Here is a 19,445-nt window from a genome sequence, read left to right as displayed (position 1 = left end):
AAAGTTTGCAATTATGACACTGCACTTATGGCTGCTGCGTAAAGATCGCTTTCAGAAGTGATAGCCAGATAATTCCTAAACTGAATATTTCAATTCAGCCTTTAGATAAATATATATATAAATGTTAATATTACAAATAGATAAGATATCAACTTATGTAGGCTAAATTAGTAAAGTGTTGCTTTGTTTGTCTTTATCAGTGGATTATCAGTGTAAACGATAAAGATGGACTGCAAATTGTTAATGTTGATCAATTTGAGGTCGGCGCGCACCATGTATGTCCATGTATAACTTCAGGTTCATCGTTAGTGTAGGAAAGCTTGTCTGCGTTCCACGATGGTGGAGCCCTGTGAGTTGCACTTGCCGTTCCTTATCCAATGGTTAGCCTTCAATAGCATCCAATAGCATTTCTAAAGGACATTTTCAGTGTGTATATGTGTGTGTGTATATGTGTATACGTGTGTGTGTGTGTGTGTGTGTGTGTATGTGTGTGTGTGTGTGTGTGTGTGTGTGTGTGTGTGTGTTTCTGTGTGTGTGTGTGTGTGTGCGTATGCGTGCGTGCGTGTGTGTGTATGTTAGAGAGGGATAAGTGAATTTGCATGTGCAGAGTTATTAGTAGGTTTGAAAAGCTAGCACTGGCTCTGCCCCGTTTCCCGCTCTGCACGGCGGAGTAGGAGGAAGTGTTTCGCTGGAAGACGATGACAGAGGTCAGGCACTGCTAATCGGCACTGAAGAGGAGTGGAGGCGAGGCACAGACCAGGAACACATACATTAATACACTTGTACCATCACCAATCAGCATAGGTGCGCTGCTCTGCGCTACCCTCTCTCTCTCTCTCTCTCTCTCTCTCTCTCTCTCTCTCTCTCTCTCTCTCTCTCTCTCTCTCTCTCTCTCTCTCTCTCTCTCTCTCTCTCACCAACTCACGAGCGCACATTTTCAGTCTCGCGCTGCCCTGACAACCCATTTTATTGTCAATCTCTGCTTCCTTCGCAGGGATTTCCATCTCTATTCAAGATCACTTGGAACATATATACAAGACAAACTCTTCGCAGGGGCTATACAGCACTGTGGCTCCGTCTCATTTGTGCTCAGACTTATCAACTAAGGCTTTGGCTGCAGTGTACACAGGATGCCTCAAAAAGGTAAGCTCTGATTTCTTGGCACTTTGTACCTAGCCCACATTTCAGACAGCACACATTATTCACTCGTATAGCCTATAACGTACACATTACACCATTTTAGAGTGAAACATCAAAAAGTAGGTTAAGTGTTTGAAATGCTAATTAAACTCCAAGTTAATAACGTTTAAGTTTTTGTAATTTAGGAAGAGTCCGAACGGCTCAAAAGTTTTTAGTGCTGGTCATTTAACAAAGGAACTTTGGTACGCAGACTAGTGGCAGCCTGATTTGAACATTTAGGTTCCTCCTGATGTATTTATGCTGTGCTTTTGCTTTTATTCCGTCGGTGCTTGCAGTTATCTTAATGCTTATGTATGACAGGGAAGAGTAAAAAGTCAGGCCAAGACAATGATCAGTCCAAAGAATGGGGACGTGATGATGCGATGATCAAGGGTGTCAAGTTGAATCATACAGTCGGCCTCACCCGGGCGCCATCACAAAAAATGTTCTTTTAACTTTTTCCTAAGTTTGGCAAATGTTTAATCATTTTCAGGATACATTTTCCTCTATTCAATGACAATTTAAGTATTATACTTACTGAACGCAAATAGTAATGTTTTTAACATGCAGGATATATGTGAAAATAATTCAGAAATAAACTCGAATAGATTAGTCTATTATAGCTATTTCTCCACACAAAGTAATAATGATTAGAATAAGTGCATAGTTACGTTTTACGTACTACAAATATAAGACAATACAGAAAAATCACGACTTCAAAACCATTGTTTATATTAGTGGTTAATTACCTAATATGATTTATAACATTAGGCTGTGCATTATGCATTTGACTCTCCCAGTACGATATTGCTGTAGTCTATGAGCAAAATATATGGAAGCTATATATAGTGGTAGATATATCAAATGTTACTGTGTTCAACTTCCTATCAGGACATTGTTCATTTATGGAGTTTTTCTGCATATAAATGAAGGGAATAATCAGGAATAATATAGGCCTTACAAGTCTGAAGATGCATGTTCAATTAAAATGGTTGTAGTTGTGAATTAAAACGGGCAAAATGCAGATGAGGCCTTCCTATTTTACACACGGCATCAAATAAATTATACAATTCTAGTTAGACTTGCACAATACGCTAATTATTGGCACCTCATGACATGAAAAAGTTTGGTTTACAAGTAGACTGCTTCCGGGTTAAGTTTATGCTTAATTAATTTCTATATCAAATGAGTTGAATGATTAAAGGTTAATGGATTATTTTACACATACAATCAAAATAAACTCGAGACCCTTTACTTTGCTCTTCCCCATTTGCCCATTGCATAATTGCATTTGAAAGTAATTAGAAGAGAGAATGAGAAAAATCCAATACACCTGTCTAATTATAAACGTATATAATCAGTGAACCAATAGTGCATTTAATTTTCCTAACTTTATTTTAGAAAATGATTATAAATGATGAGTTATGATGATGAGTTAGTTGAATTTACAGCTTCTTTGGAATATCTTCATACACATGAATAGCAGCTTGGCTCTATGCTTGGATGTAAGCTATAGGCTATTTATTTGTGGCTGCACACTGTAAATACACACACGTTCAGTCCATTGCCTGTTTAAAAATGAGAAGATAAAAAGGGAGAAAATCAAAGCGTGGACTATTTCCTTAGTGGCCTCCTTTTCGGCAAATGTTTTGAATGGGCTCTTTATGGCAATTGTCTTTTTCCAATTGAGCACCCCACTGAGCTGTTGTATATTTTTTTACAATCCTAACGACACACAGCAGCAACAGAATTACCTCCAGATATTTAAAACAAGAAATTGCGTTTCTATTTTCCAAATCGAGACAAACAAAAAAGCAGAGGGATACGGGCACCGGGTCACGGCAAGCAGCAGTGTAACTGTGGCGGTGTGAGAGGGTGTTGTGCTGGGCATGGTTGCAGTGGGAGGGGGTTGCTCCCTACAGCTCTTTGTATTCCTGAGAGTTGTTGGTACGTTTAGTTCGAGGCTGTGTAGCTAGTTAGTGAGCTTGAGTTATGCTCTCTGGGTTCTGGTGTAGAAGCAGAAAGGACGCCATTGTTGAAATTCTGCAGGCTTTGTTGGAGAGCCTTCACCCCCTCCCGACGTCACTTTCCAAAGCAGCCAAGCGAGGTAGACAGCGTGTGTCACGAGACGACTACATATAAAGACATCTTAAACCTATATTACTGACTAAAGTTTTCACGGACAATATAATAACAGTCATATTTGAGATCTTAATATGCAAATTAATTCAAAATTCCTTAACATTATTTCCTAAAGGTAGCCAGCTTACTCTCAATACACCTAAAATACACTCAAAAGCTGATAATAAACTATTTAACGTTTTCTAAAATTACTGCAATGCTATTTATCTCATGAAATGAGTTAGAAAATATTGCAGTAAGTGTGACTTAATAAAAACAAAAGCTCAGGTGCCTACTAATAAAATGTTTTGCTTTGTCCATAGGGAGAATTTATTAACTAGTGAGAAGCAGATGAGAGATTCTTTAAATTGTTTTAAGCGGACAGTCCACACTGTTTCCAGGCAAGTTTAAACACTGAATATATATATATATATTCAAAAATCTATAGAACAACAAACGATATTATGCTCTCATATTATGAAATATCAATGAATAATAGCTTATTGCACCCTGAGGTATTCATGAGTGATATAGTTCCCACCGTAATTGTCTAATTGCACCAAATCAATGTCTGCGATGTGTATGTATCCTGAGTATTGTAATATTATTAGCAATACTAATCATTGCTATTCTTTCCCATGACTAATAGAATACTATAACCGGGCCACGTGGGAATCTGGCGTCGCGTCCATGATGCAAAACAGTAAGTGAATGTTTTTTTCAGAGTAACTATATACACTGAGCTGTAAGGAAACATGTGTGCACATAACATGTATGCTGCATATATTAGTTTGCATGTTTGTGTAGAATAAGGCCAAGATTTTTCGACATGTTTACATTTTCTGAATTAGGAATGTTTTATATATGCTCATTCTCATTATTTTGATCCACACAGTTGTATTTGTATCAGTGGACTTTGACTAGTATGCTTCTATTAACCTGTACGTGTAACAACTGAAATATACCCAATATCTGCACCTGCACTATCACGAACTATCAGAGAAGAGGCTAGCAGGAAGTAGAAGGCCTCGATGGTTGTATTTATTGTCTAATTACATACAACTTCCAAATAAGCTGTGTTGTCACGTATAGGCCTACACAATAATAATACAACACTAATAGAAGGAAAGAAAGAAAGAAAGAAAGAAAGAAAGAAAGAAAGAAAGAAAGAAAGAAAGAAAGAAAGAAAGAAAGAAAGAAAGAAAGAAAGAAGAGGAAAAGTGTATTCTTAATATGATAAAATAACATTTCAGAAACGCCAGTTGGGGTGTGCCAATTCACATTGCCCATTATATATGCACTAATGGACATTGCATGCATCTCGTGGAGAATATGTCATGTTTATGAAAATGTTATTCGTTCTGTATAACCGCAGTGTGAGGGGTAATGCTTTGATGAGACTTTCAGAGTATTTTTTTATGAACACATGGCGACTATACACGTTAGAGCAGTATTTACATATTTGAAATGCTATTCAGTAATTCATAATTCATAATTTTGTATCGTTGACAGAGTGACAATAAAATACATAAATGTTCTTTTTTAATGCTGGACAAGAGGTGTATGACTATAACGAAGGTGTGTGGAATGGCTTACTCTCATTCTCTTAAAATCAACGACACGTTTGTGCTGCAGTGTGCTTTCATATTTATGCCAGTACATTATATTGTCTTGGCTTAGCCTTTTGCACCTCATGTATATTTTTTTATATCAGACCTAAATTTAACAAGTTATAGACGTAGGATCAGAGGGAAGATGTGACGCATACACTTGAAAGACCTCCAACCAAACAAAGCATTTGAATCTAGGTCAGTTTAAGTAGGCCATATTCAATAATTGAACGGTGATGTGAAGTCCCATATTCCCTCTCACGTTTGAAAAGAAACCTGAGGTCTTCAAATAATTGCAATATACGAGTTTTTTATTTGCATGAAAAAAAAATACCGCATCAAAATGTACATTGTGTCTGTCCTTACTTTTTAAATGGACCTACTGGCCACCAAAATATTAGGGCTATGTATTATCCTGTAATCAAGATTGTATAGAACTATGCCTTCATTTATCTCTTGTTACATTTTTACATTGTGATGGCAGTGGACTGTGGTGATCTCTTGAGCGAAATACTGAGCAGATATGATTCGGGTGAGGCCTTCAGATTGTCTAAAGGTCGCGGCTGGCTCTGCAGGCTTTGTGCTAATAACTCCTGGGTGTATATGGAACTGAGCGTCCAAATTGACGCCATATGTTTTCCTATTAATTGACTTGCAATAGAATACAAGGCGCATAATCATTGCCACCAGGCGAGATCGACACCACTCGCCGTGGGGAATTATTTAATGATTGAGATTTAACCTTTCGAGTGAAAGTTAGATTGGATATTCTTATCTCTGTGTGGCAGTGATCAAGTGAATTTATATGAGCACTAGGCCTATACGGGAGGCGCGTTCAAAGCCAATAAATCTTCAATATGCTTTTCCCTGCTGGCCTATCAAATGCACAAACACAATTGATTTTATCTAATCCTGGAATTAACCTCAACATAGCGATGGATTTGCTCTTACAGCAGTCTTCTCCTGGGCGAATAGCCTGTATTTACGCCCTGGTTTGGGCTATAATTTGTAAATTTAGCACAATGGCAGTAGACAACAAATTCACAAGCAGGTGTAATTTTATTTTTTAAGGCCTAATGTAATATTCTAATTGATGTAGGGCTTATTTAATTATTATTTTAAAACAATAACAGAACATATATAAAACAAGAGAGAGTGCAAACATCTACAGCAGACTCATAATAACAAATATGGTTTGTCGCTTGAAAAAAAAAGGATGTCACTTTTGATATATTAAGAGCGACGCGCGCTCCTATCCTCGTGCCCGCGCACAGCCCCTTGGCTACCATAAAATGAAGCTTCCCTTGAAGGGTAAATGAGTAGAGTCCAATTTAGTCTGAGTGATATCCAAATGCAGACAGAAAGGGTCGTTTTATCATGCTACTATTTGTCGTGACGATGCCATTTTCAAAAGCAGAGCAGTGTCATAAAGTGACATGCCTGCCACAAGTGCTCCAACTGATCTTTTCAATTAGCCTTCCATGCATGATCCAGGGCGACTTCCGCCTATTTCCAGAAATTAACATCAAACTTGACGTGTAGCTAGCTTTACTCTAAAGACAAATGTCAGCCAGGCTCATCATATTTTCCCCCTCTTCTATATTTGGAGCTTATTTATTGCTAAGGAGCTTGTGCTCTTGGAGTCAATTTAACGGGAGGCTTCGAAGGGAAGGGAGCGGACAACTAGAGCAAACGTAGGCGGATACAAGGAGGCTGCTTTTCTATTGGACTTCAGGTTTGGTTTGGTTTTCTGGGCTATCCTAAACTGGATATTGCTAATGAACTCGCATGAAACCTGATTAAATTAGCATTTATGGTGTTTTAGCTGGTGTAATATCAGGTTGATGTAAAGTTGGATTAGGTGACGATTTGTTTTTAAGTCTTGAAATTATACTGTAATTACTACCTTAAAATGCTGTGCCGCAAATGCCATTACGCTATTTGATCTTAAAGCTTTGCAAAGATGCACAAATCTCGGATCAGTGGGCTGGAGATGTTTTGGTCGAGATCATACCACACCGCTAATCAATGTTCTGCTCGTGTGATTAGAACAAGAATGTAGAAAATAATGACATCGGAAAGCATTTAGAACATATGACAGATGAACAATGGCAATCATTACAGACTTCAAATTCCAGCGTGATTTCCCGATGTTTGGTGCTGAACGTCCAGTTTAGTTTCTTGTCTCCTGTTCTGTTTGATAACTTTATTTTGCATAGTTAACATCTAAACGCTTGCATCTGTATTGAAGAGGCTGCTGTTTTTTTAAATCACAGCTCTTTATTAATGGCTTAACTAAAGAGAGTGCATCCCCTGTCTCTGCCCAGGTCACAGCGGAGTGAATCAGCTTGGCGGAGTGTTCGTCAACGGCAGACCCCTGCCGGACACCACCAGACAGAAAATAGTCGAGCTTGCTCACAGTGGCGCGCGGCCGTGCGATATATCCAGGATTCTGCAGGTGATAACACTGCATTCTTCTCTCTGTCTGCACCAGTAAAACGCTTTAGAATAATATTCCTAATGCGTGATTTTTATTTAGAATATAGACCAACTCAATGCACGTCCAACTATTGTCAGTTCAAACCATTTTAAGTTGCAGTTTTGAAAATATAATATTACGCACGAATAAATAGGCTACTTCATTGCAGCAATGAATTATGGTTTGTGGTGATACCAGGATATGTTAGGATACAACCTGCAAACACAACCATCCAAAGTAGATGCCGTGATCCAGTGCAAATTAAATTACCGTACCATTCAAGGTATATTTCTTGTGTTATAGACCCATGGTGATGCAAAAGTTCAAGTGCTGGACAATGAAAACGTAAGCGTAACAATGTTTGTAGTATAAACATATATTTCACATTAGTCTTAAATAATGTATGTGATTTGTGTCTATTGTTTTCTATTTAGGTGTCAAACGGCTGTGTGAGTAAGATTCTGGGCAGATACTATGAAACCGGCTCCATCAGACCAAGGGCGATCGGGGGTAGCAAACCAAGAGTAGCAACTCCCGAGGTGGTCGGGAAAATTGCAGTATACAAGAGGGAGTGCCCGTCAATCTTCGCGTGGGAAATTCGTGACAGACTGCTATCCGAGGGGGTCTGCACAAACGATAATATACCCAGTGTAAGTTCATTGAGTGTAAGTTATTAGTCATACCATAATACGCTTAAAAAATTACCATGAACAACTGACCTCCATATTGGTTATGATTATGCACCTGTTTCAGAATAATTACACAAATTGAAAATGCAATTGATATTTTGTTAATCTCCCATTTCGATAGCGATTTTCTTATCCAAATACATATTGTGAATGTGAGGGTATGCATGCACTTATGTGGCAGATCACATGCAAGCCAATGTGCCGTCACAACAAGGGAAACAAGCGCCAAGCACGTTTAATTAATGTGAAGGATTTTGGATTTGTCTTTCAGGTGTCGTCGATAAACAGAGTACTGCGCAACCTGGCTAGCGAGAAGCAACAGATGGGCGCAGATGGCATGTATGAGAAGTTGAGAATGCTGAACGGTCAGACTGGGACGTGGGGGACCCGCCCGGGCTGGTACCCTGGTACCTCAGTGCCAGGACAGCCCAACCCAGGTAAGATAATCACTGGATTAGACGAGTGAAGTGCGGGTGTCTTTATTATGTTGTTTTTATAACGATTAATTACCATTATTATTATTATTATTATTATTATTAGTAGTAGTAGTAGTATCGTAGGCTGTATGATTATATTAGGTCTATATTATTACAATAGTGTTATTACCAAAATAAACAATAATATTTACTTTTTATTATATCCTGTTACAACATTATTAGGTTAATTATTGTTACATTGTTTAAAGTAACATGGGAACATCGAACATCTTTGAAAAATTCGAAAATCTTTGAGTTCAGCTGATATTGTTTATCACTAACGCATCTGGTTCATTAGACTTATCTGACCTATGCATGGAACTATAATTCATTTGCTGTTCTATATGCAGAGAAGTAACCAAACACTTTTGGGAAGCATAGATGAACGTCTTATTCTGATGTGAGAGTGTGAGAGCTTGTTGAGATTCACAGATTACTTCGACTAGTTATTACATTGCAAATTCTTGACATGTTTTTCTATCAACTTTTTTTTACAATATGGTTGTAACTTCACAATTTAGTCTTCACGATTTAGTCTGCACGATTTAGTTTGCACGATTGATCCATTCCTAGGCCTGTAGGCCTACTATATTTTGCATTGACCGAGGATGAAAAATATCTGAAGCTGTGTGCGGAATATCTGTACAAAGGATGTTTCTGTCACACGCAAGAATTTGTTATGGGAACAGTTCTGTCGCTATGTAATTGCTCATTAGAGAACGTTTTGTTTCTCATTAAGGGCGACATGAATAAGCGTCTAGTTTGAGGAGACAGCTGTAGAAATGTTCCACTGGAGACCTTTGGACACGATATGGCACCACCTGCCAATTAGATACGTCAGTTTTAAGAGAACTAAACAATAAAGTATGGACACTATAGATATACAAATAATCGTGTTTTCTCCCTCATAATATCTGCAGTTTGTTGTTGTTGTTGGCAACTATTTCTGTCGCGAGAAGTGCTTTGATGGGCCTACATTTGTATTTTTTTCACGATACATTTTTTTTCCAACTCTTAAAGTCCTGTTGGCTTTGGAGCTCTTGGTAGAACGAAGTAACCCCAACAATTACATTAAGGTGGATGAAAGGTGACGATGAAAGGTGATGATGACAGGTGACGATGACAGGCGATGATGACAGGCGATGATGACAGGTGATGATGACAGGTGACCAAGTGTCATGAGTAACAAATGGTAGCCTATTTTTTATTAGCAATAATATATATATATATATTTATTTTATTCTATTTTTTGTTATTATTATAATTATTATTATTAACTAGGCACTACTGTTATTATAATAGTATCATAATAGTATTAAGTATATCATCTAAACCTATATAATCTTATCACAATGATATAGGCTAATATTATTAAAAATGAATAATAACGCTGTTGTTGTTTGTACTTCAAATGTATCTCTTTTATCCTGTCTATTCAAAATGTGTGTGTAAACAACACAACCAGCTATACGAACATCATATGTTCACTTGTGTTCTGCCATAAGTGTCTATACTTGCGTGGAGTGCGATTTCAAGGGCATTAAGAATCCATTACTCTGGAAGCATGCGGTTGGGTGAGGTCTCAGAGGGGGACAAATATGGTCTCAATCTGATAAACGCCATGCAACAGTGAATAAAATAAGGAATTCATCAGAGTGACAGGGCCTACAAAGACAGAACTCTTTCATAAGGAGAGGGTAAAAACTCTCCCGAGCTATTTCGTGTTTTTAGGGATCAACGTGACAGTTTTTCTGATCTTCTTTTTCTTTCTAGAGGACTAAAGCTGTCTATAGGGTTTAAGCACGTTCTCTTTCAGGGGTACCCAGAATGTTTTAAGTTTCTATTTAAGGTTCTCTATATTTTGGCTTGTTTTACGCCTCACTGATTGCGACACGTGATACTATGGAACGGTACATTTCCCAGCGTCTTTCATTAATGAAAACAAATCCCAAATCTAGCGGCAGTTGATCTGGCTGATGGATAATAGGACGCACATTCACTCCTTTTGACAGATTAGCTACAAAACTACAGCCCGCTGGCCACTGATAAACTTTCTTTTTGGAGAGACATTTAAAGTGGATAACTTAATCGTTGCGTATGTTTACACCTGGTTCTGAATAATACATTTGGTTTTGAAAGTACAAATCTGTCAGAAAGACATACACATAACGTCAACGCAGAGTGAATAAGATACCCACATATGATGATGGGTCACTGCTGATGTGTTTTTCAAATATATCAAGATTATATTCCTTATATTCCTTACGAATACAGTTTATGACTATACTGAGCAACCTGCCCAGGCATGTTGAAAAAATCATACGAAACGTAAAATGGTAATCTCCTGCACAATAAACTGTCAAAGCAGATTTATCTAGGCCTACATAACCAGTCTATATCATCTTGCTACATAGACATAATGTAATGGAGCAAAGGGATGCTGAATAAAGTGTTTAACAACGCCAATCACTGAGGCCCCCCTAACTCACTGTTGGTTTCCCTGTCCCCTTTATGTAGGTCTAACAAACAGGGCCTGAGCAAGTGATGTCTCATTCAGTATGTGCTGGGGGATTTTCTTCTATGGCCTAAAGAAGGTATAAATCCTAACTGGTGTTGAACAGGGCATCCTAGGAGACAGTGATTAATGATAGCAGTGCATAAAGGTTAACATACTAAGCTGAAAAGTCTGTTGACTGGAATCCTCCAGCTACAATGAAGGGTACTGAGTGCCTCCAGAGAATCCCTTTGTTGCCTTCTCCAATTGTGTCCTCAAAATTCTGCCCACGAAAGTTTGCCAACCCCTCCATAGACCGTGAATTGAATAGTTTCCCTTATGCTCTTGGTTTTGTGTGGTTGTGAAAAATAGCTTTTATTCAAGTGTTGGGGGTTATTTCAAAGGGTGCACAAACATCCATGTGGAAAAAGCTAACATTTATAAAGGGAACGTTTGGATTTTAAAGCATTTCAGTGGATCTGAATAGGTTCTACCGCATTTTGTTGTATTTCTGCACGATAGACATTGTTACATGGTCATAAAAGATATAAGCCAAAATAAATCATTTCCTACTAAATTGTATAGCCTTTTCTATAGCCTGACGTAACTAATAATATTTGGTCGAAATAATGCAATGAATTGTCAAACCAAGTCAATATCAGCTGGAAGAAGCAGAGTCTTCTTCCAGCTGTCTTAACATTTCACTTATTTTAAGATAATATTTTACACACAGATGGGTTTTGGGCAAAACTCTAACATGATCACATTTACTTCCCAACAGGTGCACCTCATGCTATGCATGGAAGCTGAAGAAGGAGTGATAGCTTGTATTGATTGGTTGATTCTGTATGTTTCAGATGGTTGTCCACAGTCAGACGGTGGAGGTGAGAACACTAATTCAATAAGTTCGAATGGAGAAGACTCGGATGAGACCCAAATGAGACTTCAGCTGAAAAGAAAATTGCAAAGGAACCGCACTTCGTTCACACAAGAACAGATAGAAGCGCTTGAGAAAGGTACATTATACCGCCACTGTCACAGGTTCTTGTCCAACATTCGGCCAAAGTAATCTCATTAAGAGCTGGTGATACTAAATTAATCTCTTTTACACAAAAGTAAAGCATCATGGCTGACTCATAACTGGGTCTATTTATTTTGAATATCACCACAGAATACTGTTTTCAGAATAATTTATTCACTACAAATTATCCGTTTTTCAACAACTACTTTAGTCTGAATGATTTTTTTAGGCATATGTTATGTATAGCCCATTTAATGACTTCCTTTGTAGTTTGTACTGATGTTGTTTTTGTTTCAGAGTTTGAAAGAACTCACTATCCAGATGTTTTCGCAAGGGAAAGACTTGCTGCAAAAATTGACCTCCCAGAGGCCAGAATACAGGTACAGCAACCGCTCCTTGTGCCAATTAACATGATAACCACAACGTGATAACCACATTCACAGAAGTGACAGCAGACAAATCCAACACTAACCTTTGAAACATGACTGTGGTTTCAGGTGTGGTTTTCAAATAGAAGGGCAAAGTGGAGGAGGGAGGAGAAACTACGGAATCAAAGACGACAAGCCAGTAACTCTTCCAGTCACATCCCTATCAGCAGCAGTTTCAGCACCAGTGTCTACCAGCCCATCCCACAGACCACAGCACCAGGTTGGAGTCAGTGATCTTTATCAAAACCTTATGTTACATCAGATACATTCCACCGTCATGTATTGCCTGTAGGGTCTATTTTTGTGATTTTAGTACTGTAGCCTAATCAGAATGGAGAACAAACATTTAGTGTACAAATATGTGTGAGAGTCAGGAGAGCCACACAATCCATTCTATGTTCCTGCATGTCAATGATACAATTGGCAATCAGGTGCAGAATGTTATCTAAAATACCTTTCTATATCCTCCCCCTGCAGTGTCGTTCTCATCAGGATCCATGTTGGGAAGACCAGACACAGCCCTTACAAACACATACAGTGCCCTGCCACCTATGCCAAGCTTCACCATGGCCAACAACCTGCCTATGCAAGTAAGTACATCACTGTCAGATCCAATAATTAAAGCAGTATTTTGGCGTTGTTTTTGTAATGACTTAGCATAGCATCTAAATGAATGACCACGATAAAGATATGTTGTCAACCTATAAAAAGTATACGGAGGCAGGTAGCCTAGTGATTAGAGTGTTGGAGTAGTAGATTCTTGAGCTGACAAGGTAAAAAGCTGTTGTTCTGCCCCTGAACAAGGCAGTTAACCCACTGCTCATAGGCCATCATTGTAAATAAGAATGTGTTCTTAAAACCTCTCTGGGATATGTGGGACGGTAGCGTCCCACCTCGCCAACAGCCAGTGAAAGTGCAGGGTGCCAAATTCAAAACAACAAAAATCTCATAGTTAAAATTCCTCAAGCATTCATGTATTTTACACTATTTTGAATATAAAATTCTCATTAATCCAGCCACAGTGTCTGATTTAAAAAATGCTTTAAAGCACCACAAACAATTATGTTAGGTCACCACCAACTCACAGAAAAACAAAGCCATTTTTCCAGCCAAAGAGAGGAGTCACAAAAAGCCCAAATAGAGATAAAATTCATCAATAATCTTTGATGAGCTTCATCAGATGACACTCATAGGACTTCATGTTACACAATACATGTATGTTTTGTTCGATAAAGTGCATATTTATATAAAAAAATCTCACATTACATTGGAGCATTATGTTCAGTCGTTCTAAAACATGCGGTAATTGTGCAGAGTGCCACATCTATTTACAGAAATACCAATCATAAATGTTGATGAAAATACAAGTGTTATACATGGAATTAGAGATATACTTCTCCTTAATGCAACCGCTGTGTCAGATTTCAAAAAAACTTTACGGAAAAGCAAACCATGCAATAATCTGAGTATAGCGTTCAGACAACAAAGCAGCCAAAAATATATCCGCCATATTGTGTAGTCAACATTAGTCAGAAATAGCATTACAAATATTTACTTACCTTTGATGATCTTCATCAGAATGCACTCCCAGGAATCCGAAACGCGCGTTCAGGTCCAGACAAATATCGGAGGAAAAGTTCAAAAAGTTCTATTAAAGGTTGTAGAAACATGTCAAACTAAGTATAGAATCAGTCTTTAGGATGTTTTTATCATAAATGTTCAATAATGTTCCAACCGGATAATTCCTATGTCTGTAGAAAAGCAATGGAACGAGAGCTAACTCTCTTGTGACTGCGCCTTAGAGCCTGTGGCACTTTCCCAGACACCTGGCTCTAGTTCTAAAGACTGTTGGCATCTAGTGGAATCCTTAGGAAGTGCAATATGACCCCATTTACACTGTATATTGGAATGGCAAAGAGTTGAAAAACTACAAACCTCAGATTTCCCACTTCCTTGATTGGATATTTCTCAGGTTTTCGCCTGCCATATGAGTTCTGTTATACTCACAGACATCATTCAAACAGTTTTAGAAACTTCAGAGTGTTTTCTATCCAATACTACTAATAATATGCATATATTAGCATCTGGGACAGAGTAGCAGGTAGTTTACTCTGGGCACCTTATTCATCCAAGCTACTCAATACTGCCCCCCTGTCACCAAGAAGTTATTAACTGACTTGCCTTGTTAAATAAAGGTTAAATAAATAAATAAATAAAAAATACATACTTGTCACACAAGTTAATGCTGAAACCTGCAACACTGTATTAAATACTATGATGAATTTCTAGCTGAAATATGATAGACAATATTTGTGTTCCCATGCTTGACATGGCCCATCCCTTAGTAGATACAATAGGAGATGTTGCTAGGTGACAGAGAAGCAGGTGAATCTGACTGGCCTGTGTGTTGTCCCCTTAGGCCCCTGTGTCCAGCCAGACCTCCTACTCCTGCATGCTTCCCACCAGTCCCTCAGTCAACGGACGGAGCTACGACACGTACACCCCTCCTCATATGCAGGCACATATGAACAGCCAGTCAATGGCTGGTTCAGGAGGCAACTCAACAGGTAAGCAGAGAAAAATGCATGAAAAAATAAACAAAATCCAAGAAATTACAAAACACCATTTGCAAATGTTAGTATGCCTTCAGAAGGTATTTACACCCCTTGACTTTTTCCACACTTTTATGCATTACAACCTGAATTAAAAATGTATTAAATTAAAAAAATTTTGGGGGTCACAGACCTACCTACACACATTACCCCATAATGTCAAAGTGGAATGTACAGAATAAAAAATATCCGCAGCAAGGCACCAAAGTAATACTGCAATAAATGTGGTAAAGCAATTCACTTTTTGTCCTGAATACAAAGTGTTATATTTGGGGAAAATCCAATACAACACATTACTGAGTACCAATCTCCACATTTCAAGCATAGTGGTGGCTGCATCATGTTATGGGTATGCTTGTAATCATTAAGGTCTGGGGAGATTTTCAGGATAAAAAAATAAATAAATGGAATGGAGCTAAGCACAGGCAAAATCCTAGAGGAAAACCTGGTTCAGTCTGCTTTCCACCAGACACTGTGAGATTAATTCACTTTTCAGCAGGACAATAACCTGAAACACAAGGCCAAATCTACACTGGAGCTGCTTACCAAGAAGACAGTGAATGTTCCTCAGTGGCCGAGTTAAAGTTTTGACTTAAATCTGCTTGAAAATCTATGGCAAGACCTGAAAATGGTTGTCTGGCAATGATCAACAACCAATTTGACAGAGCTTGAAGAATCTTGAAAAGAATAATGGCAAATGTTGCACAATCCAGGTGTGGAAAGCTCTTAGAGACTTACCCAGAAAGATTCATAGCTGTAATTGCTGCAAAAGATGATTCTAACATGTATTGACTCAGTGGCTTGAATACTTGTGTTATCGAGATAGATAGTGTTTTATTTTTCATAAATGTTCTACAAATGTTTAAAAAAACATCTACTTTGACATTAGAGTATTTTGTGTAGATCGTTGACAAAAAATTAAAATTTAATCCATTTTAATTCCACTTTCTAAAACAACAAAATGTGGAAAAAGTCAAGGGGTGTGAATGCTTTCTGAAGGCACTGTATTTTGATAGATAGGTAATATTGATGTTCACATGTAAAAAATAAATAAATTAAGTAACATTTTTGCAATGAATATTGAACATGTCAATTATATGGAGATTCTTGTTTGCAATAATTCTGTTATGAGAATAATGGCGTGTTTGCTAAAATTTCAATGAATGTTACTGAGCAGACACTAGAAGTTACTGACGATATGGTTCCAGAACTGATCCGCCGCTCTGTGTTTGTTGTGTCAGGTCTCATCTCTCCTGGAGTATCTGTTCCTGTTCAAGTCCCAGGCAGTGAAGCAGACATGTCCCAGTACTGGCCCAGGCTACAGTAGAGACTTTCAACGTGTGACTCCTTGGATATTGTCTGTCCGGCAGTATTTTATTACAGACCTGAGAAAATACTCTAAAAGAGACTATTTTGTACTGGGATTGGGCCATTCTCTATCATTCTCTGGCCACAAAGACTTGAAGAAGAAAAAAAGAGAAAGGACTTCTGTAAAGTGCCCGGTGTAACATCGTAAATGGGGGGAAAACTAGCTGTTTTCAGTTTCCAACTTATGTCATTTTTGGTGTATTTGTATATGGCCAGTTGTATGTCATGATGAAAAAATAACAACGTGGATGGACAGTGAAACTGAGTTGGTCCTTGCTTCTGCTGAAAAGAAGATCATTTGTGAAGAATTTTCTTCCATGAATCATATTTATCAATGTATATCAAGAAGCTCTCCCAGTCTGTGTACAGAATGTGGACTCTGGTGAAACAAGTTTGTATCATTCCAGGTACCAGTTGGGTATGAGACACCTGTTTCTCTATTCTTTTCTTTTCAAAAGCTTGCTGGCAGAAACATTGTAAATGGAAAGCATTAACCGCTGAAATGGAGTTTTGGTAGCTAAAAACGGTAGATTGTGTCTTCGATATAATTCAGTTTGTTATGTCGAAATGTAACTATTTGTCTTCCCTAGCAGTCTCCCGGAACAATTTCTATAATAAAGTTAATTTCATTTATATTTCTCAGAATATTCTATATGCTTTACACATTTTAATTTCATTTTTTTCAATCGGGTACAAGTTATTTGTTATAGTTGTACTTAAGTGTTTTACTTGACTTTGTGCTACTAGAATACTCTCACTGCAACAATGCATAGAAATGCAAGGCCTGCCAGAGTCTAAAGCCTTTTGAGGTTTGCATCTATACATATCCAAATTAACCATTGTTGATTGTACAAACTGACCAAAGCCTTTGTATATAATTTATTACACAACCTCAATTTCCTTTTGTCGTCTTCTGTTGCCAATTTTGTAAAGATTTTGGTAACTTCTAGATAGGTACAGAGTTTTAAATGTTAGTCTATCAGTTGGTCTTTCACTTATGAGCAACAATCTTTCCTTACAGTTGATGACTTGAGCTCATTTCTCTCTCTCAGTTCCATGCCTAGACTATTGTATGGTTGGGGAGTCAAATTCAATTGTATTTAAAAATATTTCCTTATACATTTATTTAAGCATTCTTGTATTTTGTCAAAATATAAAAGTAATTTTGTACAGTATGATAGTGTCTAAGTGGGAGCTTTATGTTGCTAACTAATTCTATCAAAACAACATGCTATTGATGATGGTAATGAGTGTATGTTGCTGCAACATTCAGGACCTATAACATTGGTAAACAAAACGTTATCATAAGATCATCATACAGCCATAATTATTTAATGCAAGTAGACATCATTCATCTCATATGAGGGCAAAATACGTTTATCTTACATAAAGACTATAGGAAGACTGTAGTATTACGTATATACAACAAGAACATTCTGAAAATGTAGCTGTTATAGTTTGGAAAATATTTTATATTACCCAAAGGTCAATAGTACATGGATAACTAGTGGGCCCTATGAATGCTAAATTGTGAACAATCACACTCCAATGCTAAACCACCAAGAGTAGGATATACAGCACAAACAGGTCTGGGTTCAGGCTAGCAATTGTCCTGCTCTTCCTACACGTTTGTGGGTATTTCAGTCCAAACAAGCCACATGTAGTAACGAAACCTGAGTAAGATATCCACGTTGGAAAACGTTTAGAGAAAAAAAAACATTTAGAGGGAGAGCCCATGTCACAATGCCTGCTATGCTGTGCATAGAGCTTTACATTGTCTATTTTAAAGACAATTATGCTCCCACGCCTTCATATGTACATTACAATATCATGACAATTATATGTTTCCAAGCTTGATCAGCTCATTATGTAGTTCTTGGCTTAATAACTAGTAAGTTTACTCAAACTATGATTTAGTGCACACATATCATATTTCAGAATATACACTTATAACAGCTATCATCTTTCAGAATAGATACTTATAACAGATATCATCTTTCAGAATAGATACTTAAACAGATAACATCTTTCAGAATAGATACTTATAACAGATATCATCTTTCAGAATAGATACTTAAACAGATATCATCTTTCAGAATAGACACTTATAACAGCTATCATCTCAGAATAGATACTTATAACAGCTATCATATTTCAGAATAGACACTTATAACAGCTATCATCTTTCAGAATAGATACTTATAACAGCTATCATATTTCAGAACAGACACTATAACAGCTATCATATTTAAGAATAGATACTTATAACAGCTATCATATTTAAGAATAGATACTTATAACAGCTATCATATTTCAGAATAGACGCTATTTCAAACAATTATGAGGGTTCTCTCCAGGGTTCTCTCCATGGTTCTCTCCATGGTCCTTTCCAGGGTTCTCTCCAGGGTTCTCTCCAGGGTTCTCTCCAGGGTTCTCTCCAGGGTTCTCTCCATCATAAACGTCAGGCCTAGCTTTATTATCTAGATCACTTGACTTAAGATAGCTGCAATCAAGAATCCATACAATGATGCCAAACTCTCAGTAATGAGGCCAAGTTTCTGGACCATGGACTTTCCTCAAGTACATCTAACACTGAAACACACCTCTTTTCCTATCGATTTACCTTCTCTCTGTTCCAAAGAGCAGGTATACATTTGCGATTGGGTTCCCCTCTAGCTCTAGCTAGTGTAGGAGTTGAGGAGGTTACACATGTAGGATATTCATTTGAGACAGTTAGCTACAGCAGGAAAATAATCCTGCAGCATCAGGAAATGTGAATGATCATGTCAATTGTGACGACCCTCCCACTCTGTCTGCCGTATTCTCTCTTGTGTTCTTGTTTCCTTATTAGGATGCCAGTGGACGGAGTTGGGAGGGTCATATAATTCATACATTTCTTTTGTAGGGGTTGATAAAACATTTTTGTGAGGGAAGATCAGAAGTCTGAAATCTCAAAGTGGAAATTACA

At 37.7% G+C, this 19,445-nt stretch overlaps 1 protein-coding gene across 5 annotated transcripts; it reads left to right on the top strand.

The window, feature by feature from the left end:
- Positions 1 to 582: 582 nt before the first annotated feature.
- On the top strand, positions 583 to 17,646 carry LOC135509095 (paired box protein Pax-6-like). 5 transcript variants are annotated; one of them, XM_064929416.1, is made up of 13 exons: positions 583 to 804; positions 995 to 1,143; positions 3,950 to 4,003; positions 7,238 to 7,368; positions 7,693 to 7,734; positions 7,824 to 8,039; positions 8,350 to 8,515; positions 11,906 to 12,064; positions 12,367 to 12,449; positions 12,567 to 12,723; positions 12,975 to 13,087; positions 14,917 to 15,064; positions 16,351 to 17,646. In XM_064929416.1, exons 2-13 carry the CDS (start codon positions 1,131 to 1,133, stop codon positions 16,434 to 16,436), a joined length of 1,368 nt encoding a protein of 455 aa, XP_064785488.1. In that variant the 5' UTR covers positions 583 to 804; positions 995 to 1,130; the 3' UTR covers positions 16,437 to 17,646. The 5 variants fall into 5 exon arrangements, with proteins under 5 accessions (XP_064785488.1, XP_064785491.1, XP_064785489.1 ...); XM_064929417.1 differs by having other exon boundaries at positions 586 to 804; positions 12,567 to 12,717; XM_064929419.1 differs by lacking the exon at positions 7,693 to 7,734 and having other exon boundaries at positions 584 to 804.
- The last annotated feature ends 1,799 nt before the right edge of the window (positions 17,647 to 19,445 follow it).

This window comes from Oncorhynchus masou, chromosome 22, assembly GCF_036934945.1.
Source record: "Oncorhynchus masou masou isolate Uvic2021 chromosome 22, UVic_Omas_1.1, whole genome shotgun sequence".
NCBI lineage: Eukaryota > Metazoa > Chordata > Actinopteri > Salmoniformes > Salmonidae > Oncorhynchus > Oncorhynchus masou.
This window is presented reverse-complemented; position numbering and strand designations above follow the sequence as displayed.